The following is a 27,285-nucleotide window of genomic DNA, read 5'->3' on the forward strand; positions in this document are numbered from 1 at the left end:
TTTTTTTTTTAAGATTTATTTATTTATGAGAGACCTCGTGTGGGTGGAGGGGCAAAGGGAGAGACTCTCAAGCAAACTCCTCAGTAAGCAGAGCCTGACATGGGGCTCCATCTCATAACCAATGAGACCATAACTTGAGCCCAAACCAAGAGTCAGTCATCCAACTGACTGAGCTACCCAGGCACCCCTCCATGGGTATTTTTATTTTTATTTTTATTTTTTTTAAGATTTTACTTATTTATTTGACAGAGATCACAAGTAGGCAGAGAGGCGGGTGGCGGGGGAGGGGGGGGCAAGCTTCCTACCAAGCAGAGAGCCCAATGCGGGGCTCAATCCCAGGACCCTGAGATCATGACCTGAGCTGAAGGCAGAGACTTTAACCCACTGAACCACCCAGGCACCCCCATGGGTATTTTGAAAGTATGAATTACTAGTCAGTCTATGAAGAACTATTATTTTTGACATTGGTTTCATTGCTTCATTTATTTACAGGTAATTCTAACAAGAATGAAATTTAAACCATTTTACCTGCAAAAAAGACATTATATGAAAGTAAATTTAATTAACTTTAAAGTTTAGAGTTTTGTTTTGTTTTGGGGGTTTGTTGGTTTTTTGGTTTTTTGTTTTTTATTTTGGAGAGAGAGTGAGTGTTCATGCATGCACCTTTGCACAAGCATACTGGGTGTGACAGAGGGAGAGGAGAAAGAGAATCTTAAGCAGGCTCCATGCTTAGGGGCAGCCCATCATGGGCTGGATCTCATAACCAAGAGATCATGAGCCAAAACCAAGAGTCAGTCACTTATCCAACTGAGCTACCCAAAGTTTAGGTGAATTTTTTTAAAATTATATAACATATCTCTTCAAACATGCCAAATAAAATAAGTTCCTAAGTTATCAAATCTTAACCCTTTAGAATAAAGCTTTAACCATTCTTTAGGTTTAACCCATCGATGCACAGTTGATTGGATCAGCAGCTATGGAAATCACAATGTCCTTTACAGTCATTACATATTATCTATAATAAAATATTGGCATAATGAGGAAGTCCGGTGCAGAAAAGATTTCTGTGGTAGGCTTTTTAAAAATCATCTAAAATGAATGTTGAGGCAAAAGTCCTCTTTTGGCAGGAGATAATTTGAAAGAATAATCTCTGCTAATTTCCCAAGCATATGAATATTCATAAGTAGATGGATTTTTTAAATGATGATTCATTAAAGATTCATAATTAATTATTTAGCTACCTTTCAAAAAGGATATACTGCACCTGTCCAAAACAAATTAAGATTTTGTACCTTTGGACAGGGAAAAAAATCACTGGACAGGATTTTTGTACTCTTCCTAATTAATGCATATAAAATGTCATTGGTCTGTGCAGCTGTCTCTTACTGCTTGAAATGCTTTTTAAATTACCTTTTTCTAGAATACTTGTAAGACATGTAAGAGGTTTCTTGAAGAGCTACATATTTGATAGTTGAATAGCAATTAAATTGCTGTAAGAAAGTTGGCTGTTAACAGTAGCAATTTGTTACATTTTTAACTCTTGGGAATGCCTTACGTTGTTTCATTATTACTTGTGTTATAATTCCTATCTCCAAGTGAACATTTGGTGAATTTATTTTTATTGAGTAGACATCTCTAAAATTGAAAAGAAAAAACCAAAACCAGATTTCTTTTGGTTAGCTAAATGTCAGTTGCTTAATGCAAAAGACAAAAATACTTTCTTGGGCTAAACTGTTTATAGTTTCAAAGCACTTTCATGTGTGTTATCCCATTTGATCCTGTGAAAATCCTGCGAGGTAGGTTGTACAGGTCAGGAGATTGCTGCTGCCTTGGAGACTTTAAGGGACTTGCTCAAGGTCATCCCTTAAAAGTCTCTAAATACATAAACAATGTTTAAAGGTGATCTGGCCCATTTTCTCACTTACCTATAGCCTCTCTATTGTCTAAATTCTTCAAAATGTTCTCCATTGTTGACTAAATGCAACCTTTTTTTCTTTTTCTAATTGGGAAATATTAATGAAACTACAAAGTCTCTGTAGGGAAGAAATAAATCAGTAAAGTTTTGCAGTAAGAGCAAAAAGAGAGAGATTGAGAGAAAAAGAAAGAGAAATGCCAATGGAGTGCATGGCTGGCTCAGTCAATAGAACATGCAGCTCTGGATCTCAGGTCTGTGAGATCAAATCCCACATTGAATGTAGAGGTCACTTGAAAATAAAATCTTTTTTAAAAAAAGAGAAATGCTAAGAGAACTTAACTTGAAAATATTTAGATATTCATTAGCTGTAATGAGCTAAGCTACTAAATAGGAGAACCTATACAATTTTTTTAAAAAGTGATAAATGGTGGGAGAAATGAAAATATTTATGGTTTAAAAATACAAAATATTTAAATACAATACTGTGATTTCACAGTTAAATCAATCTAAAGAAGATATTGCTCAGATTTTGACAATTTTTAAAAAGATGATCTTGGAACACTGGGTAATGGTGCATAAACAATGTATCTTGGAACATTGAAAAAATAAAGTTAAATTAAAAAGTAAAAATAAGGGGCGCCTGGGTGGTTTAGGAGGTTAAAGCCTCTGCCTTCGGCTCAGGTTATGATCTCAGGGTCTTGGGATCGAGCCCCAAATCAGGCTCTCTGCTCAGCAGGGAGTCTGCTTCTCCTTCTCTCTCTCTGCCTGCCTCTCTGCCTACTTGTGATCTCTGTCTGTCAAATAAATAAATAAAATCTTTAAAAAATAAAAATATAAAAGTAAAAATAAAAAAATTTTAAAAAACATGATCTTGGATAAGGGGAGAAGACTTTGATCTACTTGGAAATAGAGCACAGAACCCAGGACATATATAGGGGGAAAAAAATGGAAATTTTTACCAGAAAAAAATTAATACAGTGCGCCTGGGTGGCTCAGTGGGTTAAGCCGCTGCCTACGGCTCAGGTCATGGTCTCAGGGTCCTGGGATCGAGTCCCTGCTGAGCAGAGAGTCTGCTTCCTCCTCTCTCTCTCTCTGCCTGCCTCTCTGCCTAATTGTGATCTCTCTCTCTGTCAAATAAATAAAATCTTTAAAAAAAATTAATACAGAAAAAAATGACTAAAATTAAAAGGCAGCAACTTGGGGGAAAAACCGCAAAACACACGATGGATAAAAGGCAAATTTTCTGTATGTACAAAAACCTCTTTCTTTACACTACATCAGAAACTAATGATGTACTTTATGATGGCTAATTGAAAATAATAATTAAAAAATAATAAAAAATTCTAAGAGTGTTGATATTACAAAGGTTGGTTAATGTAGCATGATTATAGTATTTGAAAATTAGAGAGGTCTACCTGTTTGTCAATAGAGGACTTGTTTAATTAAATGTGATTATCCATTTCATGGACTATTATTATGCAGTTGTTAAAAATTATTATCCTAGAAAAGTTTCTTTGATGAGCTACTAATTGAGGCAAGTTCCTTGGAAAGTAAAGTACATAACATAATCCCATTTTATTGAAAAAACGAATCCTCGGTATATGCACGTACCTCCATATGTTGGTGTGCATGTAGATGAGGACATTGGCTAACTAGGATTGGCAGGTGGGAGACATTATAGGGGAGTAGGCATAAAGTATCAGCTTTTTCTCACTTCATCTTTCTATTGTTTCACTCATAATAGTATGTGTTGTTTAAAATTCATTTTTAAATTTGTATGATTTTTTAAGTTTTTGTTTGTTTGTTTGTTTTTGTTTTTTGACGGAGAGATCACAAGTAGGCAGAGAGGCAGGCAGAGAAGAGACAGGAGGAGGAGGCAGGCTCCCTGCTGACCAGAGAGCCCGATGCGGGACTCGATCCCAGGACCCTGAGATCATGACCTGAGCCGAAGGCAGAGGCTTTAATCACTGAGCCACCCAAGCGCCCCTGTATGATTTTTTTAAATGTGTATTTTCCAATCTATAATAGAGTGGAAGAGACAATAACACCAATACGTAAATGAGACAAGTACATAAACATATACTTCTCAGAAAAAGATAATGCATTGGCCATTGAACATCAGAATCTCAAGAAGAAAAGTGCAAATTAAAATAGTATTGAGATGTTATTTTTTTACTTAGCAGATTTGACCAAGTTTTCAACAATTTTTTCTTTATATATGTTGCATATTATTTTTAATGAGGTATAATTCACATACAATGTTATATTAGTTCTAGGTGTACAGTATACTGATTCATACTTCTATGCATTCCTCAGTGCCCATCCTGATCAGCGTAGTCATCATCTGTCACCAGTGGTTTTACAGTCTTATTGACTGTATTCCCTGTGTTGTACTTTTCATCTCTATGACTTACTTATTTTGTAAGTGGCAGTTTCTATCTCTTGATCCCCTTTATCTCTTTCACTCTTTCCCCCACCCCAAGTTTTAAAATTTGATGAATGCCCAGAGTTAGCAGCTAGAATATTCTCATTTATGTATTGGGGAAAACCCCTTAGAAAGTAATTGAGAGATGTTTATCAAATTTAAATGCATACTTTAACACCTGGAAATTCCACTTCTAGGATCTTATTCTGGAGACCTGTTCATGAATGTGCACCATTGTATATAATAGCAAAACTTGAGACCAAAAAAGTGATTGAGGTGCTGTACACCCACACTGGGATACTGTGCCACCTCAAAGAGACAGAACAACTAGATACTTTACTTTTTCATGAAACACAGAATATAGTAACATGTACAGTATACTTCTATTTATATTTTTAAAAATTTTGTCTAGTGACCATGCACTGGGAAGTTTTGGGAAAGATTCCAGTAAATTATTGATGATGTTTATTCAGAAATAATAGTAGGATCTGGAGGAAGAGGCAGATTTGTTTTCATTACATAGTATTTTGTATTTGTTCACATTTTTCCTATACACACGTTATTTTCATAATTTTTGAAGAATTTCAGAAAAGCCATTGCAAAAGAAAAGTTTCTGACACTGAATAAATTAATCTTTATAAAAAGTGAACAAAAAGGAAAATTAAAATGATCAGGTCTTTCCCATTGTGATTGTTGAACCATCATTGTTACAGCCAAATCAGAAAAACAGAACTGCTTTTCTTTATCATGCCCTCTCCTGCCTCAGTCTTCCTCATTTTCTTAAATGGTACCCGTACCCACCCATCTGCTAAAGCCCAAAAAACTTGAAATCATCCTTGATTCCTGTCTTCCCTCATCCCCAAATCCAATTATTTGACCCTCTTATCTCCAGATAGAACCCAAATCACTCTTCATCTTTCCATCTATTAGCACCGGGTCCACCACCATCTGTTTCTTGCCTGAACACCTGTTTGCTTGCTTACTTCCGCTCTTGCTCTCAGCTTATTGTTCCCACAGACCACTGTGAGCTCTAAAATGTGAATCAGATACCATCACCTCCTATGCAAAACTCTGGAGGGACTTTCCATTGCGCTTAGAATAAGTCCAAATGCTTGCCCTGGCCTTACAGATGCCTTTATCATCTTGCCAGTGTCCCTGTCACTAGGGTCCCCTCACTGATTGTCCCTCTGCCACACAGCTAGCCTCTTGTTTCCATACGTGGCAGAGTCCTGCCTACCTTTGGGCCCTTTCAGAAACCGCTCCCAGGTCTTTACTGATAGGTTCACTTTTATCTTGCTGGTCTCAGCTTGAAAATCTCGCCTTGGTGTTTCCAGTGAGCCCATCTAAGGACGCTCTGTGTCAGACTCTGTCACATCATATTGTTTTATTTTCTTCTTAGCGCTTCACATTACAGGATAATCGTGCCATTTTTCACACTGGCATTCTACTATTAACTGAAGTAGGCAATCTTAAATTCTAAGAATGTACATTTTCCCCATGGGATACAAGAGAACATTTTCATTTTGAATAGGGAGGTGGGCATAGGCCATAAACATTGTTATTGTTCTTAAATTGGCATTCACGGAACAAGAAGGCACTTATCAAAGCTGTAAGATTTATTTTCTACCAAGAGTGGCCTCAATCCATAAAACCCTGGAATCCTCCTTCTAGTTCATTCCTTTATTTTACAACAGTTCATTTCAGACCAGATCAATCTGGAAAGTCTGGTCTTACTTAGTCTTAGACTAATTCATCCTAAGCAAAGCCTCACTCCTTCCAGTCCAGATTCCTGTGTCTCTCACAGATTCTTTTAATGACATCACCAAACCCCATCCTCACTGAGTTAAGAACTAGTGTTTGGGGCATAATTACTACACAAAATTTTCTAATTTTCTGGGCCAACACCGTTACCTACCAAAATGTAAAGCCCAGAGTCCCTTAGCTAGAAGGTAAAAGAAAGGTGGTTTTGTTTTGTTTTGTTTCTTTCTTTTTCTTATAGATAAAATGGATGATTTGATTATCACTTTCAATTTCAAAGTACTATTTTGGTATTTTAATTTTTGCATTTTACCTGGCTAGCATACATTAAATAATGATTTTTAAAAGCTACAATTACATCTAACCTGCACATATTTTATATAATATTTTGAATATTTCTTCTGGATAATAGGTAGTTTTACAGTTGAAATTCCTCCAACTATTTACTTAGTATTTTGAAACATTTTTACATTTTAATATCAGCATTAGGAGGCTACCACAAAGTTCAGATTATATGAACGATCCATTTTGATTATTCTCACTTTGTAAAAGTTAGTTTAGTTACATTTTTCCATATATTTTCCCTGTAATATAAAGAATCTTAGTTGCTGAAGACATATAAACATATAAGTTAAAGTTAAGTGTAAATTAAAAGTGTGAATAAATATAAAATATTTTAACTATGAGTAATAAACCTTGCTTAGAGTAATAACTGAATTTTATAGAAAACATATAGATTACAGTCATGTTAGAAATGGATTTGTTGCTGAGATATATAAAGGTCACAAACATCAAATTACGGTACCTGGGTATCTTCCGGGGGTAGGAGAGGCCTTAAAGAGAATTGTGTCTCTGCCTTTAGGTCTCCTCCTCCAGTTAGGGAGATAATCTAAAACATGTAAAGAGTTAAGTAAAAGAGAAGATGTCACAAGGCAGCAGATAGCTAATTATACACAGATGATCCCTTAGCGCTGACTGCATTTATATAAGGATGCCACTGTGGGCCAAACAGAACAGACGCTGATTTCGGCTGCAGTGCCTCATGTTCTGTTGAGAAGGATACCTGTCTTGACTCCTTGGTCTTCCTCAGCCAGGTACTCTTCCTCTTTCTACTCACTGGCCTCTTTATTCTCTCGTCATGACATTTTTCTTAGCTTTATGTTCTTAAGACTTTAGTTGCCAAACTGTTTCATAACACATATTCCAGAGCTCCTAAACCATAAGCTGTAGGCAGAAGGCAGGAAAATGAGAATGAAGCAGTTTGATAGCTTTATTCTCCAGCATCTGTTCAGAGTAATCCCTGAATCTGTTTGTTCTTACCACGAGCTATGCACACAGTTTTGTTTGTGCAATACTTCTTACATAAAAATTCAAAACCAAGAAAAGCTACCTTTCTAAATTGTAAGGTGGTTTAATTAACTGCAGTTTCTTTTGGTTGGTTAGAGTTACGTTACATGTTAAAAGAAATATCTGAATTTATATAATGCAGCTTAAAAGAAGATACTGATTATTGGCCTGATCACCTGGACATCATCTATTTTCTTGAACTTTCTCACTGTTAATTCATCACTGGGAATTTGAATAGCATTTGTAGCATTGAGCTACATTTTCCCACTTCAGGTTCCTTAATTTAGCATTTATTCTACTTATCTTGACCTAAAAACAATCTATTGCCCATTCTGAAGTATAGTGATAACTAATTATTACGTAAGCATCCAGGAACGAATCTTTCCTAGTTACTCCCAAGTAGTTTAATATCTGGAAAAGTGAGGATTTGTTAAACCTGGTAAAGAAATATCAATGTACTTCATATACTAGGCAGATGAAGCTCACTTCCTTTCATAAAAATTTAATTAGATCCACTTGATTTCTTTGCTGAAGACCTCTGAAGAATGCCAAAAGGAAAAACAGAATTGGTTCTCCAAAAATTGTTTTCCTTCTACTCAGATGTGTGAACAAACATTTAATTGAGTTGCAGTTGGTATCCCAATCCTCCAGAAATTCAGAGCAAGTCACCTTGACCAGTAAGCTGTGGCAAGGATAAGTAGATTTAAGCAATCTCTAGGTAAAGCAAGACCCTCCACACATGCTCACTGAGAAATCCCATTAATTATTTCAATTCCGAAGTCGGGTGGCTCTTTAATAAACTGAGGGGTTTTATTTTAATGTTCCTTTTCTAAGCTTGTATTCCAGATGAAATCATTATCACTCTCAAAACTTTTGCTTATATATATACTGTGCCTTCAGAAAAAAGTTATCTGAAATTTGAAAATAAGGCAAAAAGATGAATGTGCTATCACATCATGTTAAGATAAAAGATTATCTAGGGAATTGTATTTAATTCAAATCAGTATATACTGTTGATTGAAGGTCCTAGAGTTAATGAGGTAACATGTTAAATTGTAGAATTTAGATGAAATGTAGATTTTGTGGAGATGCAAATAATTTGTCTGGTGGAAAAGATAATCCAAGAGTAACAATTTGTCACTCTGTTGGACATGACTTAGTGTTGTCACTAGGCTAGAGGGGTATTCCTAGTATTACCTAAAAACAAAAACAAAAACAATTTCTCAAATGCTTTTTGATTGTTTTGTCTTACTGGTTCCTTTATTGAGTTCAATAAAATATTTGACATCTAAAAAACAAACAAAGAAAAAAATTAAAAAACCTTGGAGTATTTACTCCAAGTTGTTAAAATCACAACTTCAGAGTATTTCAATTTTGTGATAGAAAACTAGTTATCAGTCTAGAAAGGAAGTTTTTCTTGAATTGGCTACAAAGTGGCTTGTGTGTAGTAATGCTAAATATAGGATTATATTATTTAGATATAATTTAGGGGTAGGAGCCAATGACATAGACGTTTCATTATTTTTTAATGTTATTATATGAAGCATGTATTAAACACCTTATTTACACACTGACTTGGACTTTGGGACTAGACTTTGTATGTATAAAGCAGAGTCTTTGTCCCTAAAGATCTTAGAATTTAGAAGGAAGCAATCCTGGCCATTCTGGTTATAGAAAGAGACTGAGGAACAGAATTCGAAGAATTAAAAGTCTGGAACTATACTAATTTCATTTATCTTGATCCATAAATGACCCATGGACCCATAGAATGAGAAGCAAAGAGATAAATAGCCAAATTTCACTGTAATCTTGGATCTTAAGTAACATCTTAAATATGTATGGAAGTAATGAAACAATTGTGTCTTAAATGTCTGACAAATTAATATGGGTGAGTTACTGTTTCTGAAGGTGGAATATACTATGCTCCTATTCCATCCTGAGGCTTATTAGAAAGGTGTCTGGATATAAATGCTTGTTTATAGCTCCTCCTTCCCCAGGTTAAAGGGCTTGATGGAATGATTTACAGCAGATGAATTTGAGACATCCCAAGAGTTTAGAGGGTACCAAATGTGGCAAGATATAATAGACCCACACTGTTAAGAAATAACTCTGTAAACAGTGGACGTTTATGCCTCCAATACACATTCCCAAATCTATCCTCATTATTACCAGATGTTAATTTCGACAAATTAACATCTCCAGCTAACACCTATGTAGATGTTGTATGAAAATTAGTTGGCTTTAAAAAATTCCTAGACCTACCACCAAATTGTCTACAGTGACCAAAATAAATAAATAAATTGGCTTCCATGTCTATCAATAATACATTTAAATAAATTAAAATACAGTTGACCCTGAACAACATGGGTTTGAACTGCATGGGTCTATGTATATATAGATCTTTTTCCAGTAAATACAGTATAGTACTTTAAATGTATTTTCTCCTCCTAATGATTTTCTTAACATTCTCTTTTCTCTAGCTTGCTTTATCATAATAATATGGTATATACATATGACACACAAAAAATATGTTATAAACTGTTTATATTATCGATAAGGCTTCCAGTCAATAGTAGGCTATTAGTAGTAAGTTTTGCAGAAGTTAAAAGTGATCCATGCATACCAACTGCATAGGAAGTCCACACCCCTGACCCCTGTGTTGTTTGAGGGTCACTTATATATCCATTAAATAAGGTACTATTCACTCAACAATAATGATGTGTATTGCTCAATATGGGAAGTGTCCATGAAGAATGTGATGTATATTTAAAAGAACATGTAGGATATAATTCTTTATTTTTAAGTACAGTAAAGTAAATGTGCATGCTCACACATTTTAAATGCATTAAAATGCTTTCTAATCAGTACTACTAGCATTTTTGGAGTGTTCCCCAAACCTAATGATAGGGTATCCCAGTTTGCCCAATAATTGAGCATTAAAAACTTCATTCAACTTATTTGGAGTCTATCGATTGTGAATAACAAGGAGATCTTACCCAAAGGACAGCTGGGAAACAGAATTTTAGCTTCTTTGTAACTGTGGAACTGATTACTTAAAGATTTAGGACTTCTCACCATTTATATTTTTGTAAATTCCAACTTCTTCTTCAATCCTAGACTATCAAGTACAAGGACAGCAGTATTGTCAGAATAAACTAAAATAATAAGTATTTAGTTTCAATTCTGTCTAAAATAACTACCCATAAGACAAAGCAATGTAGCTAATTTTAAAACATTATTTTGGACTTTGGTTAAAAAAGTTAAGTATGTGGTGCATAAAACAATGAATTTTGGAACGCTGGAAAAAAACTAAATTTAAAAAAATTAAGTATGGAAACTCTTTAGAGATTTAACCCACATGCTGCTGTTCAGGAACAGTAAACCATGGATTGTGAATGAATTCAATCATATGGGCCTTTATTAGCCACCATTTCCCTGTAGATGGCTCTTGGAGAAGTAGTCCTCCCCAGTGGAACTTTCTATGGTTGAGCCATAATAGAATCTTGACTAGTTCTAGAATGCCAGTCCCTGGAATTATTAATCCAATTCTCAGTGAAGTCTTAGACTACAAACTTGAGAGATCGGCACTGTGTGAATCTGTTCAGGAAGGAAGCATTTGTAATAAGTGAAGCTGAAATTGCTTAATCTCAGAATCAGTTAGCCTTGGGAATACAGTTAAATGAAATAATTGTTCATGAACTTTCTAATTATTCTTTTCTAACTTGTGCTAAAATCCAAAAGGAATAATATTGGATTATCTGCTCTTTTGAATTAAATATCCCTGTGTGCCCCTCTATTTACATATGTAAGTAAGGCTTTACCATAATATAAAGAATGTGGGGAATTTTCTTCCAAACTCCATAGCCACCAGGAGTAACCTGTGCTCTGGACTTTGAACTTAAAGGGCATTTGTTTACTGATCAGCTAATCAGACATTATTCAGACATGAATCCCTAAGAAAATTGTTTATTGACCCATTTCCCATTTGACATAAAATAGCAAGCAGCAAAGAAGAATAAATTGAAAGTCATAGCTAATCAAGACTATATATAACTCTTTAATGCTTTGTTTATATATTTTCATTAAGAAATTTTAATAGTATAATTCCAAAATTATTTGAGTTTTTGTTCTTGGCATCGATTATTGTCATATTTGTGCTACCTTTCAATTAAGAAAACATTTAAAGCCATTTCTAGAAATGAAATTTAGACAGACTATTGCTTAATCATCCCGGTATATATGGATCTAAAAATGTTTGGAAAACTTTTGAATTGGTTTTGTAAATGATGAGTCAAGTCTAAAAAAACAAAAACAAAAAACTTTTTTGGTAGTATAAGGATTGTATAATGTATAAGGTATATAAGGAAATGTAAGGATTTTTTTTAATTTTTTTTTTCAGTGTTCCAAAATTCATCTGGCTATTTTTCAGAATTGTTTCAGTTCTATAAATTACTTATTTGTTGCATTTGATTATACTAAGTAAGCAAATGTGTTTTTTAATGATCCGAATTGTATCTGGGCAGTGACTATAAGTTATCACTTTGGGTTCCTCAATTTAAGATTGTTTTGAAGAGATATACCATCAATCCAGAACAAACCTCAAGCTACTTGGTTCATTACAAGCTCTAGGAGGAGTTAGCAGCTCTCCCATGGGATTCAAGCGTAAATAGAATAGCAATATTAGTAAGGTAGTTCCTTTCTCTGGTTTTATTAACCATTCCTAGGAAAGAATAAAAGCATAATGCCCATTGTTTATCAGAGCTTTGAGGTCAGTAAATAATTATATCTTCTTGGTTTTGAGTGCAGTAGGATGTGGATGTGTATTACCACTGCTAATAAACTACATTCAAGTTATATTACCTAAAGCAACAAAATAATATTTCACACTTTCCAAAGAATCATATGACTCCATTTTTTTTAATAATCATATGTTATTTTTATTTTTTTTAATTTTTTATTTTTTATAAACATATATTTTTATCCCCAGGGGTACAGGTCTGTGAATCGCCAGGTTTACACACTTCACAGCACTCACCAAAGCACATACCCTCCCCAATGTCCATAACCCCACCCCCCTTCTCCCAACCCCCCTCCCCCCAGCAACCCTCAGTTTGTTTTGTGAGATTAAGAGTTACTTATGGTTTGTCTCCCTCCCAATCCCATCTTGTTTCATTTATTCTTCTCCTACCCACTTAAGCCCCCATGTTGCATCACCACTTCCTCAGATCAGGGAGATCATATGATAGTTGTCTTTCTCCGCTTGACTTATTTCGCTAAGCATGATACGCTCTAGTTCCATCCGTGTTGTTGCAAATGGCAAGATTTCATTTCTTTTGATGGCTGCACAGTATTCCATTGTGTATATATACCACATCTTCTTGATCCATTCATCTGTTGATGGACATCTAGGTTCTTTCCATAGTTTGGCTATTGTGGACATTGCTGCTATATAAACATTCGGGTGCACGTGCCCCTTCGGATCACTACGTTTGTATCTTTATTAAACACACTTTTCAAGTTGTACTTGCCAAAATCAGTTGTTTTTTGTTGTGATGTTTTATCTTCAAAGAATTATAACCTTTGTAGACTACCAAAATTTTAAAATAAAAATTGAAAAATATGTATTAAATTGTACTCCAATTTAAAATGGAAGAACTGGGGATTGGAGGAAACAGAAATAAGTGAAATTAGACTAATGCAGAAGTTTGAAGTTCTGCTCCAGGATTTTTTTAACCATTCACTTGGCAGTTTCCCAAATCATGTTAATTGCCTTTTTGTGTATACATTTCCATATGCTGACTCATCGCATTGGGTTAAAATGCAATCATTGTAACATGATTAGGAATATTTAAATATTCTTCCCTTTTATGCCTGCCTGATGGAACTAATTTATTTTCTGAACACAAACTGTTATTTTATTTTTAAAATATTTTTCTAAAATATTTTTACTGTTTGTAAAATAGATAAAGATAAAATAAGGAACACCATAAATGCCTTTAAAATACTGTGATAAGGGAACTGAAGTTGAAGACATTTTAAATATCCCCTCTCTCTCAGATGAGATTGATCTTGACCCAGAGGTCTAGAAAGCTTTAGCACTTGGTAACATGGGATGCCCAGGGTATCCTGACCCCCAGACCAAAGGAGCAGAACTCACTCTGCACTCACTTCCCTTTGTCATAAACCCATCATTTTGTTGTCAAATGCCCAATGTCTGTATATATTTAGAAATCAGAGCCATACAAGTATATAGGTTCCTCAATAGACTTTCAGAAGTTAAAGACAAAAAGACCTTAGAAGTCTTGTAAATGTCCAAAACTGGTTCTGATTCAGTGCACATTTGTTATGCAAACAGACAGTCATTTCTCCGACCACACAAGTATTTTAGCTCTGATGACCTGTGGTGCGTGCCCCACACTCTCCCCAAGATCTATCTCTAGCCATTCAGTTTTGCATCAGAAAAGACAAATGACCTTATTAAATATCTAGATATAACGATGCCCTCTCTGACTTCTTGGAACCCTGCTCTCATTTATGTTTAAGAGCTAGCACAACTATCAATCTTAGTTTTACCAAAATACATTAATTCCGTGGATTGAAATGGTAACCAAAGCCATTCTTTCATGTAAACCCAGCTTTCTTTCTGTTAGCATGACATAGCCTTTGCTAGTACTTTTACTGTGCATGCTTCCTATATTATTAAACAATGATAGAAAAGTGTGCTGTTTTCCTTCTGATATGAATGTGTGGCAAGAAGAAAGAGGAAACATACACACACACATACACACACACATTAATATTAATTACATTAACATTAATATATTATTATATAATAATACATATATACATATTAATATATGCATATATCCCTTTTCCAATCTTAATTTTTTTAACCTATTGAACTTTTCCCAGCATATCACTGGTTTTCTCTTAATTAACCATATTAATAGTAGGGAACAAATGCATGAATATGTAAGTAATTTGAATTTTTTTGTAGTACATATATACTACTTGAGTGTCTCATCTGAGTGTACCACCCCACCCTCATACCCTGAACTGAAAAGAACCAGTCTTTGAAGGTCTGGAAACTGGGCTGCCTTCCTAACACACTATCATCTTCCTTTTTCATGAGAAAGTCCTCATTCCCTCTTACTCTGATATTGTGGCTTTGCTTTTAATAGTTTCTCTAGAACATCAACATTTTTAGTTTTGCTTAATTTGGTTTTTTGAGTTTAGTCAAGTGATGGAATGGTTGGAATAAAAAAAATATGACAACAAATTAATGATCAATTACTATGTGTACTTGCCACATGTTAATAAAATTTGAAAGCAGTTGTGCATCCTATTTGAATGACTGGCTATTTCTTTCATCTAAGCCAACCATGAAAATAAAAAGTGATGTACATTCTCAGAACTGAATAAATATAAAGCATTTTTTTTAATAAATGAATACATGATTTTTAGATCTCTTTTATTTCTGTTTACTTTTTTATTATTGTTTACTATAAGTCTATGTTGGAAGATAAAATTTAGGATTGCTCTAAAAAGACATGGAATAAAAATAATAATAGTTATAATAATAATAAAGTAAAAAGACATGGAATAACAGTGAGGCCAGCCTAGAATTTTAGATACCAGTTGTCCTTACTGTTTTCCTTTTCTTAAACATTCCAGAGCAGAAGTTAAGACAGCTGAAAGGGTTTACCCAGAGTTGTGAATGATCTAAAGCAAAAAAACAAACAGGGAAGGAAATCTAGGGGACACCAAGAACAGTATTCAAATGAAGCCAACTTGGAAAGGGAAGAAAGTGAGAAATCCACAAACCTCCAAGACCTGGCCCCAGTTGAACCTTATAACCTTCTCTCCAGCCACCTTCCTTTCCCTCCACTCAGCAGTATCTGGTGCTTCTAGTTCTGGCTCGCCCTTCTGTGTGCTCAAGGTGTCCAGATGCTCCCTCTCACCATTCTTCCCTCACTAATTCATATTCATTCTTCAGCAATCAATTCAGGAGTCCCATCCTTGAAGAAGCCTTCTGTGCTGCTCCCCCCCACCCCCGCACCATATAGGATTGCATGCCCTGGCCCTCGGCGCTCCGAGAATTTCTCACACACTTATCTTGGCACTTACCATATTTAATTGGAATTATCTGTGTTTAGGTCATTCTCTTATAATGTCTTCAAGAAAAAAGTGATTTATTCATTATAATCATCTTTGTAACCCAATGTTATGCAGAGTCCCTGGCAAATGGTAGGTGTGCAATAAATGTGCATCTGAACTAAAACCAAAATGTGGGTTTTCAGCTTTCTGCAAGAGAATTTACCAGTCAAATCCTTGACTTTATTCTTTCCTCCAATTATCACACTCAGTCTTGGTGTTTTAAGTGGCTCTCCAAAAATAAACCGTACCCAAGAATATGACCATGATTCAAAAGTCACTTCATGTTTATTTGTGTGTGTGGATGTGTAGGGCGAACTCTTTTTCAGCACCATTTCTCCAAGATGAGGCGTGAGGCAATACTTTCTGAAGCTCATGCCTTTTGACCCCTTTCAGATTTGAATTCCATAATTGTGTTGAAATTCTTGAACATAGATTAAATGGGTCAGGGAGTAAATGAGCGCCCTGGAAAATATACTTAGAAAATAGGGAAAATAATGTGAAGGAAAACAAAAGAACGTTTAGTAGTGGAGGGAACGTTTGGGGAGAGGTGGAATGAGTAATCAATGAATCTTTGAAATTTATCTTATATCAATGAAAACTTTTAAGTATAATGTGAATATCTCTAATAGTCCATGGACTCTCAGGCTGAAATTAATTAAAATGTTGCAGGGCTTTATGTGGGATTTGGGGCACTTTGTGGCGGGGGGGGGGGGGTTTTATATTCTATTTGGAATGGGTGTATATAGAGCCTATACCTTCCAAAATAGTTGTCTGTTCATCAACACCAAGCACATAGCAACTTTTTTCTGACTTAAGTCAACACTGATTTTCAGTCTGTAGGTAAGAGTCAAAGCCTGAAACCAGTAGCCAAAGACAACAATGCTGGATTTGTTTATTTTTTTTAAAGATTTATTTGACAAAGAGAGAGAGGGTGCACAAGCAAGGGGGAGTGGGAGAGGGAGAAGCAGGCTCCCTATTGAGCAGGGAGCCTGATGTGGGGCTTGATCCTAGGACCCTGGGATCATGATCTGAGCTGAAGGCAGTTACTAAACCAACTGAGCCACCCAGGTGCCCTGCTGGATATTTTTTAATATCCAGAGTAGGCCATTAGCTGAGATGCTATTATTCGAAAGCTGTCTCTTTCACCTCTGCTATTTAGAGCTGCAAAAACTGGAATTAACCTGTCCCATAACTGTTCAATCTCTTCTCTTCTTTAGTGGGATCGGAAGGAACTGGCCCTGGGCCTCAGGAGGCAGCAGTATTTTGGCAGAATTTGGAACTCTGCATTTGGAGTTTCTACACCTGAGCCACTTATCAGGAAACCCCATCTTTGCTGAAAAGGTGAGATTCTCCAATACACCTTGCATTGCAAAGCCGTACTTGTGAGAAACAATATCCTCTTCTGGAAGATTCAGGAATATTAGAGGTGGAAAAGAACAACTAAATTTAATCGAGTTCTTTATGCAGTTTGTTACGTGCAGCATTTCATTTGACCAAACTGTAAACCCACAGTCTTTCCATGGCACCGTCTGACTCTGTGTCAGATAGCATGGTGTACATGTTGGATTCTCTACAACTCAGACAAGTCCCTGTACCTCTCTGAATGTTTTTCCTTATCTAAAAATAGTGTTGTATGGACTATATGAAGCATGGATAGGAAAGACTTTTTAAACTCAAAGTATAATACAAATTGAATCAGTTTCTAATTTTCAAGAAACGAACCCATAGATATTTGAAGAAATTTAGATTTACCCACCACTCTGCCCTTAGCACTCATCCTATTTGCAGCTCCCCTTTATAGCAAAATTCCCTGAGAGAATTGTCTCTGTTACCGCCCCGCCCCCCGCGCCCCCGCCCCTTCTTGCGTCCCTCGCTCTTGAGGCTTTCCAGTCAGGCTTTTCTCCTCGCCACACCTGTCTGGGTGACCAGTGAGCTCCGCGTTGCCAGGTCCAATGATCATTCTCTGCTCTTGTCTTCCTCACCCTCAGCCGCTGACACAGTCACTTCCTTCTCCAAGACACTGCACCGGGCTGCAGGCCTACCATACTACCCTGGTTGGCCTCCTTCCTCAGTAGACTGCTGCTTCTCGGCCTTCTTCATTGGATCTTCCCCAATGCCCCAACCTCTAAATACCAGAAAGCCTCAGCACTCAAACCTGGGTCTCTTCTTTTTATGTTCACTCTCTACATTCATTCTCCCAGTCTCGTGGCTCCACATACTTTCTATGTGCTGTTGACTTCAGATTTGTCACTCCAGTCCCAACCTGTCCCACACTCTGTATCTGACATTTCCATTGAGACAACTACTACTCAAAATGCCTCAGACTCAGCCCCCAGACCTGTTTCTACTGTGTCTTTACTGTCTTGATAAATGCCACCTCAGTTTACCCAGTGGTCACAGATCTTGAGGTCATCTGGTTCCTCTCTCTTTGGGAAACCTTAGGTCGAACCCATCAGGAGATGCTTTGGCTCGACCCTCTTTCTCTGCTGCCATCCTTTCCTGGGACCCAACATCTCGTAGCTGTATTCTGCAGTACTCACCTGAATACTGCTTCCTCTCTTGCCGCCTCAATCACACAAAACTTCAGGGGCTTCCCATCACACTTGGAATAAAATAAGCCCTCATTTTGGCCCATGAGGCTTGCATGATGCGGGCCCTGGCTCCCTCTCTCCTCTCTCTTTGACATTGCCCACTTTGCTTCCTCACCTCCAGCCTCAGGGGTCTTGCCAAACCTACTCCTACTCTCTCCTTAGGACACTTGTGCTCACACCTACCTCTGCCCCAGTTGCAATTCCTTCAACTTTCTGCATATTATTTCTTTGCTTCTTTAAGTTTCTGCTCAAACCCTCTCCCATCAGGTTCTCTAGACCTCCCTAAGTGTAGAGCCTCACGACCTCACATCACCCTGTCCCATTATTCATAGCATCTGTCCCCACCTGGCATTTTTATGTGCTTATTATCTGTCTCCTCCCACGAGACTGCAGATTCCAAGAGGGTAAGGATTTTGTTTATCCACTGGTAGATCCCTAGTTCCTTCTATGGCATCTGGCAGATCAGTGGGACTGTACTCACTGACAGCGATTATTTTTGTAAGCTGGGGTGACTCTCTTTGTTCTATTTCTTTTAAATAAATCTTCTTTCCTAACATGGAAAAATGTAATAGAGAAAGAGAGAAGAATGGCACCAAAATTGTTTTTTAGATTTTCATAGTAACATCTCATTTTCTGTTGTAGGTAATGAATATTCGAACAGTACTGAACAACCTGGAAAAACCACAAGGCCTTTATCCTAACTATCTGAATCCCAGTAGTGGACAGTGGGGTCAATGTAAGTCAAAAGATTAGCATCGTTTTAGCTCTTTATGATACCCAGCACTGTTCTAGTAACTGAGAGGAGTACAAAAAAGCACAAGTCTTCTTGGGGAATGCTTCAAAAGGGGGAAATTGTGCATGGCTCCCTTACTAAATAGGCTTCTCATAAGAGAGACTGTAAATGTGACCAGGGAACTAGACTGTTATTCATGTATAACTGTGAGTATGATGACATGTAAGCACATTTAAATTATTAATCAGGAAGGGAAGATCTGGTCAGGTTGTGTGGGGATGTTAGCCTGTAATAATCTGGTCATGCGGGTAGAAGGGAAAATTGTTCCTCTGTACAATTGGCCATCAGGGTTTTGCACAAAGTAGCTATATCATTCTACTTTATAACGTTTTCTCTTTTTGTTCTTGGCTTCAAGATGAGAGAGGAACCTGAATTTTTAAAGGTTGGGAGATTGAAAGAGCAAACAGGTCGTTTTCTCTACTTAATTTTAAGCCAGCAGATAAAGATTTCTTCCCAGTAGAATTATCTTCAGATTAGGAGAAAGCATTATGCAAGTAGTCCTCATTTCAGATCCCATAGGGCCTTTGATCGTGGTATGAAGATTCAGAGTAGTTGAAAGAAATGTTCTCAAGTTGATTTGGAAAAACAGTGGTAGATTAACACAGCAACTGAAACCCAATACAGAATACTAAGTGAGGTGCCTCACTGTGCCAGGGATGTTAGCCATGCCTTACAATTTTATTCTAATATGAGTGTTTTCTTTATATTTGAAATTATATTCTTAGATGAATATGCCTCGCTGTTACTGTAGAAGTACTTTTCTTAAAGATTAACTTAGTAAAATAAAAACTGTGCTAAAACCTATGTTTGTAATGGCTATGGAAGGCCTGGCTCTTGAGACCATAAGACCATAAGGTTGCCACTTAGCCAAGTGTGGTCTGCAGATCATGGCACATCCCTGAGACTATTCAGGGTGTCCAGGAGGTCAAAGCTACTTTTATAATAATACTAAGGCTTTCTGCCTTTTCATCGCATCGACATTTGCACTTGTGTTACAAAAGCAGTGGTGGGTAAAACTATTGAGGCCATGGTGGGAACCATGGCAGAGGAGCCAGATAGAACTAATAATTTGATTCCTCAGTGACAAGAAGAAATAAAATGATGCCAGTTTCACTTATGAATATTTTTAATGAAGAAAATGAATTGAGGCTAGTAAATTGCAACCATTGAGTCCACTGTTTTGCTGAGTAAGAAAAAGTGCCTGCCTTGTAGAAAAGCATTGTGTGATTGTTTGAATCGCAAGCTGAACCAGCCATGACTGCTGTGCGGATTACCATTTGTGCTTGAAAGGACAACTGAAGACAAACTTTGGTTATTCGGACTTGGGTAACTGATAGACTTGTTCTCAAAAACAGGCCTGTCACTTCAAAGAAAACTGACAGTATCTATGCCAATGATAGAATTTGAATTCCTAAATGAAAATTAGAATTTTAAGAATTTTAAGAAATTTAAGAATTTTAAGAAATGTGTATATACTACTGTGACCTTAACACCTTTAACCAATACTTAAAGACTTTCCTGGGGCACCTGACTGGCTCAGTTGGTTAAGCATCTAACTTGATTTCGGCTCAGGTCATGATCTCCCAGGCATGAGATTGAGGTCCCTGTCAGGGATCCTGCTTAAGATTCTCTCTCTCTCCCATTCCTTGTGCCACTAACCACACTCTTAAAAAAAAAAAAAGGAGAGAGAAAAAAAAACCTTTTCTGATGAGATTAATGATGATATTCACCAATGTGGTTTTTTATATCATATAATGAACTATGTCAACATTTGGAAGATCTGCATAATTGAGGGAACTAGTATTTTCCAAATGACTGATACATGCTATGACAAAATCAGGTAAGAAAAAAGATCCATTCAAAGTGCAAGATAGACCAATGGATTTTAATGTAACAGAACAAAAATTCTTTGATGTGATTTCTAATTCCACATTACAGCCAACCTTTAAAAAATGTTAGCTGCTTGTCAAGTTTTGTTTTAGTATTAAAAATATCCATAATTATCTGAAAAGACTCTTAAAATACTTTCTTTTCCAATTGTATAACTGTGTGAGGCTGAATTTTCTTCATGTATTTCCACAAAAATGACAAGTGGCAATAGATTGAATATACAGCAGATAGAAAATCCAACTGTCTTCTAGTATAGCAGAAATGTAAAATACTTGTGAAAATGTAAATCAGTATCAGTCTTTTAACTAATTTTTATGTTGTAAAATATAACATGTTCTTATGAAAAATATGTTACAGTGGTTGTATTCTTATAAGTTAATAAAATATTTTAATTTAATTTAAATATTTTAAATTTCATTTCTAATATGGTAAATACTTACAGATTTTACATAAACAAGGTATTTGGGAGATTTATTCATTTTTTTGTTTGTTTTTGATTTTAAGATTTTATTTATTTATTTGACAGACAGAGATCACAAGTAGGCAGAGAGGCACATGGTGGGGCGGGGAGCAAGCTCCCCACGGAGCAGAGAGCCCAATGCGGGGCTCAATCCCAGGACCCTGAGGTCATGATCTGAGCCAAAGGGGAGGCCCAACCCACTGAGCCACCCAGGTGCCCCCCCCATTTATTCATTTTTAAGAGTGTAAAGAGTACAGAGATTTAAAAGTTTGGAAACTATTAAGAGTATTTGAGATAAAATACAACTTGAGTAGCTTTCTGAGTACAAGACCAGATAAGATTCTCTAAAAGGACAGACATTTTTAGCATTTTCCTTCTCATGAATGATTTTAACAATTGAAAACAAATTCTCTATGACCAACTGTTTTCTTCTTGTGATTTAGGATCTAGACGTCACTGTAAAGAGGGAGAGGAAGTATCAGTTGTACTATAACAGCCTAGTTTCACCTTCTGGGTTACCAGTATACTGTGTATTTGGCCATTTTCCCTGATACGAAGGGACCGTTATATTTGGATTGCTCGTGGGCCAATTTCTTGATGGCAAACAAATAGGGTTGATGACTCTCATGTCTGCCCCCCCCCCGACCCCAATCCTGTGTTCCAGCCACAAAGGAGACACACTTATCTTTTCGTTCTTTAAGCAGGGCCCACTTGGTCGCATCCAGGTCTTGGTTTGTGCTGTTTGTGCAGCTCTTTTACCTCTCCTCTGACTACTTCTGCTGAGTTGCCCTTTCTTCTGGGGGACCTGCTTCTTCAAGACCCTGGTTGGAATTTGTGAGCACCCACTCATCCTCCACTCGCCCTTTTCTTCCCCTGCACTTTGGATTTGTCTATCGTTATCTTTTTCAAAATGATTCATGTACATCCCCATCTTCCTAGGGATCCAAAACTTTTGAGGCCAGTGACTTTGTCTCAGTGATATTTCTTAACCCAGCGCACTGTATCTTGCACTACTAAGTGTTACTTACTTAAGAATGGGTGAATTTTGTGAGTATTCATGCACTCTGTACCCAATCTATCTTTCTGCCTCTGCTTTTTAATAATGGTTCTGTTTATTCTCTACTCCTCAGTTGTGGCTGAGAGGCAGCCGCAGGTCCTGCTCACTGATAATATAAAGAGATCTTGCAACTGCTGAGGCCAGATGTGGGATTCTATGTCTTTAGGCAGAACAATTATCATTCTTCTTTTTTTTTTTTTTTTAAGATTTTATCTAATTGAGAGAGAGGAACAGGGAGCATGAGCAGAGTTAGAGGGAGAAGCAGACTCCTCGCTGAGCAGGGAGCCCCATGTGGGACTCGATCCCGGGACTCTGGGATCATGAATGAGCAGAAGGCAGACACTTAACCAGCTGAGCCACCCAGGTGCCCATTCTTCTTTGATTAATATAACAACATTAATATACATACAGTGTCACTAGCATCATTGAGGGAATGCTTGGAGAAGTTCAGGTTCAAATGAAATATACAAAATAATAAAAAATAAAGATGCTGAGCGTTTAATCCATTTTGTCTTGATTCTTTTGCTATTTTTATCTCAAGTATTAAGAATCTTTTTATGGGACCTATTCCTCTTGGGAAGGAAGGTGAATTGCCTTCTGTAGAGAAGGGCATAATATTTGAGTGACTGTAGTACACATTACCTTTAGAATATTTGGGCATAAAAACACCATATATGTTCTTTGTAGAAGGAGGAGGTCCTTTCTTGCTGATAAAATCAGGCATGTTCTCTCCCACACCCACTAAATATTTACACAGGATTCTGTTGCCAACACAAATAGTCCTCCAGGCCTAGAGAAGCATAGTGAGTGATATGCTAGGTTATCAAAAAGACTTGTTCTTGTTTCTTCTCTGTGTTCTTTTATTTTCATTCTTTCCAAATCTGAAAAATTTATAGGTAGGAAATAAAAGTATAGGAAATTGGGCACCTGGGTGGCTCAGTCGGTGAAGTGTGTGCCTTTGGCTCAGGTCATTATACTAGCTAGGGTCCTGGGATGAAGCCCCACATAGGGCTCCCTGCTGAGTGGGGAGACTGCTTCTCCCTCTCCCTGGTGCTCCCCCTGCTTGTGCTCACACTCTCTCTCTCTCTCTCTCTCTGTCAAATAAATAAATAAAATCTTTTTTAAAAATTAACTGGCATTTACTAAAATTAATTCAAGCAAATGTATTATTATGTAACCCTTTTTCCTTTTTTAAAAATCACCAAATGCCCAAACTTGCTTCTTCCAACCATTATAGAATCATAACCCAAGGAGGAAGAAAATGAAGCTGCTTCTGGCTGTTAGCTTTCAATTCCCATTGCTTTAACTCTGAAGGGCATGTCTGGATCACGGCCATCATTTCCTATTACTTCATTTAGTCCTTGTTGTTTTGACAGTAACTGGACAGTGATTTGCTTTACCATGCATCACTTGCATTTGTCTCCTGCAATCATGTTTATAACAGCAGGGCTTGTTATTGATGAGATAGTACTTAGTGTATTTAGTTTGTAAATGTCAGAGGTTTCTGTGGTAATTTATTTAGGAAATTGCAAAGGTCACTTCAAACTGCTGTTTTAAGAACCAGCCTTACAGGTGTAAAACATTAATTTTACATTAAAGTTAAAACTGGACTTCCTGTAATAATAAAAATTCATTTTTCACTACTTAAAAATATAGCCCTTCTAGCTTGAATGGGAGTAGTCCTTATTAAGACTGACTTACAAGAATTTATCCTTTTCAGTTACTTGCTATATGAAAGCTACTTTCAGGGGCTGATGTGGACCAGGAAACATAATAGGTCTAGTCCCTGTCCTCCTGGATCATGATCTTATAGAGGAGACAGAGAAAAAATTCCACCATTTTAGGAAGTTGCAAAGTGTGGTAGACATGTGCTATCCAAAAATGTGTTATTAGGAGGTCAGGGAAAGCATCTTTGAGGAGGCAGCATTTAATCCTAGATAGGAAGTATGAGGAAGAATTATTAAGTGAAGGGGAAAGGAGGTAGGGCATGCACTTTGGGCAAAGAAAACAATGCCTTTAGGGTGCCTGAGGTGGAAATTACCCTGCTTATTTTGAGGGGCCAGAAGAAGAGCCATTTGGCAAAAAGGTAGAAAGCAATAGAGCAGGACTGATGGTGACACGGGGAAGATGGAGACTACGCAGGGCCTCCCAGTCTCCAAACACCTAGGATTAGAGTCTTTGTCACTGAAGGCTTCCAATTAGGATGATCTGGTTCACATGGTAAGGGGTTACATTGGTTTTCATGGGGAAATAGATTGCAGTGGCACTGTCATTAGAACTCTATGTGGTGATGGCAATGTTCCATATCTTCCCCTTCCAGTACAGTCACCAAAGGCCACATGTAGCTTTTAAGCACAATATGACTGAGGAACTGAATTGTTTTTATTTTATTTTAATTAATTTTAATGTAAATAGCTACAGGCTATCCGAGTACAGAAGGCCAGATAATTGGCCACTGCAGAGGGAGCAGGAAATATTGATAGCTTCATCCAGGATCGTATTGATGAGGACAGAATAGGGGACAGATTCAAGAGATGTAAAGGAGGTAAAATGAGTAGAGCTCACTAGCTCATTAGCTATGGGGGCAGGAGAGAGAAATAAAGAATAACTCTCTGATGACAAACTCACAAGGTTGGGAGGATGATGGTGCCACTTGGTGAGACAGGGACCAAAGGCAGAAGGTAAGGTTGTGAAGGAAAAGAATGAATTCAGTTTTAACCTGTTCCATTATAGGTCCCCATATAAACCTCCAAGGGGAGTTGTTGGGGAGGTATCAGGAGAAAATTGTCTCGATAGTTTTATAAAAATAGATTTACTTTTATGTGACAGAGTCAACAAAGGACTTATTTTTTTAAAAAAATAGATACATAAAATTCATTTTGAGTTATGAATTTAAAATGCAAATTCCCAAAATCAGGCTGTCTTAGTAGTGCTCAAACTCTCTATGGAGTTCTGAGAATGATATTTCAGACAGGCTACGTCTCTGTTTTTGTAGGTAGATATGCTTGAGAAATTAAAGAATTAATTCAAGAAGTAGGCAGAAGAATACATTCAGTGTTACGTGGTAGAGAGCAAGCAGTTCCAAGTTGAGATTCTGTGTGCGCTGTGGGATCAGGTGGCCTTTACCATTGGTGTCATCTTTAGCCTCACTCAGCCTCACTTTTCACTTTTAATAAGGATACCTATCGTACAAATTATGTGATTGTTGGCACTATATGTAGTGGATCTGGTGTAGTAAATGGCAGTGGGGGAGGATTGTAGAAATAGTGTATTAGGAAGGACGTATCTCCTGCCTGTCATCTTTCTTACCAGCCTCCCCCAAGGATGTTGACCATATAGGTTGGTAACACTGGAAATCCCATCAAATAATAATCACAGGAAGCTAAGGAGTTTCCTGTTTTATTGCAAGCCAGTTCTCTTCAAGGTTTGCTAATACTCATAGCATTTGACATAGTTTATGTTTTTGAGTGCTAAAGCAATCAAAATCTATCTGAATATATGCTGTGAAACACTTTAATTTGGTGGTTTTTAACTAGAAAAACCGATTTTTGGAATTAGGGTTGATTATATATTTTTTATCTCTGTGTTTACAAAGCTAGCCTGGTAATTATTTAGAGTATATCACATTAGTTAACGGCACATCTGCTTGTTTCAGAACATCTTCCTGAAAACAGGAGATTTGTCGGAATTTAAATGTAACATTGAGTTGCAGTTGACGTAGGGTTTTGCATCCTAGTTACTAATGTGATTTTGCTGCATTATCTGAGTTAAAGCCTCAATCACTCTAAAATTCATTTTCTTCTCTTTGCAGATCATGTATCAGTCGGAGGACTCGGAGACAGCTTTTATGAATATTTGCTCAAGGCGTGGTTAATGTCTGACAAGACAGATCTAGAAGCTAAGAAGATGTATTTTGATGCTGTTCAGGTAAACCAATGTTTAATCATCTTTGCCACTAAACTAACTTACCTTTTGCATATTAATCAGTCTTTAATGGGAAATGGAATACTACACAAGTGGGTTACAAAATATCTCCAGTTAGGCTCAGTTCAGTGTCTGCTAATGTAATTATAACAACAGTAATCCCCCTTGATGTGTTGAGTTCTAACAGAGCAGCTGAAAGTGTTTTATGCGCTTCACACCTCAGTAAAGATTCACATATCTAAGAAAGAGGTATTTTTCTTCAAGGAGTATGAGTTCCATGCTTAGAATCACAATTAAAGTCATGGGGAGGAACAAATCTTAAATTTATATTCTGGAAATTGACAAAGTTAAAATTGCCCAAGATTACAGACATTCCTAATGGCTACCTCCATTTGAAGTAAACTTATTGCCAGAGATAAATAGACAGTGCTCTCAAATAAAACTCTGAACTCATTAATAGTTTCGTATGATCCTTTATAACAGAGGAGGAATGAGAGGGAACATGTATGTGTTGAATTGTTTACTGTGAGCTAAGTAGTGGGTTAGGTACTTTATGTGAAGTATTTATCTCCTCACGATAGCTTAGATATTTTTTACTTGACTTTTTAGATAAGAGAACGGAACCTCAGAAATTCTGAGTTTGGAACCACAATTCAAACTAAAATTTGTGTCAACACTTGTCTCTTTTTCCCACACAACTGTGGATTTATTTGTGAACAAGAATTTCCATACTACATTCAAGTGTTCTTTACATGCAATAAGTCAGTAAAAATAAGTTAGAAATTACTTAGCAAAATATATAGGAGGTGGCCAGCGTAAGAGTAAACTAAGCCTTAAGCAAACGTAAGCTTCAATCAAAAATAAAAATAAAATTTGAAAGTAAATAAAGCAAAAAAATAATATTTTGTATAAAATACTTGAACTCACACCCAACTTTTCAGAAACAAATTTTTTAGCAGAACCAAGTA

General features: G+C 36.7%; 1 protein-coding gene across 1 annotated transcript in view; it reads left to right on the top strand.

The window, feature by feature from the left end:
• The window catches only part of MAN1A1 (mannosidase alpha class 1A member 1), a 165,564-nt gene that overhangs the window by 120,169 nt on the left and 18,110 nt on the right, over positions 1 to 27,285 (top strand). The window contains exons 6-8 of the mRNA XM_032339673.1: positions 16,820 to 16,943; positions 18,836 to 18,929; positions 26,205 to 26,320. Coding sequence (XP_032195564.1) covers positions 16,820 to 16,943; positions 18,836 to 18,929; positions 26,205 to 26,320 — 334 coding nt within the window. The remainder of the gene's footprint in view (positions 1 to 16,819; positions 16,944 to 18,835; positions 18,930 to 26,204; positions 26,321 to 27,285) is intronic.

Source organism: Mustela erminea, chromosome 4, assembly GCF_009829155.1.
Source record: "Mustela erminea isolate mMusErm1 chromosome 4, mMusErm1.Pri, whole genome shotgun sequence".
In the NCBI taxonomy this organism is placed as follows: domain Eukaryota; kingdom Metazoa; phylum Chordata; class Mammalia; order Carnivora; family Mustelidae; genus Mustela; species Mustela erminea.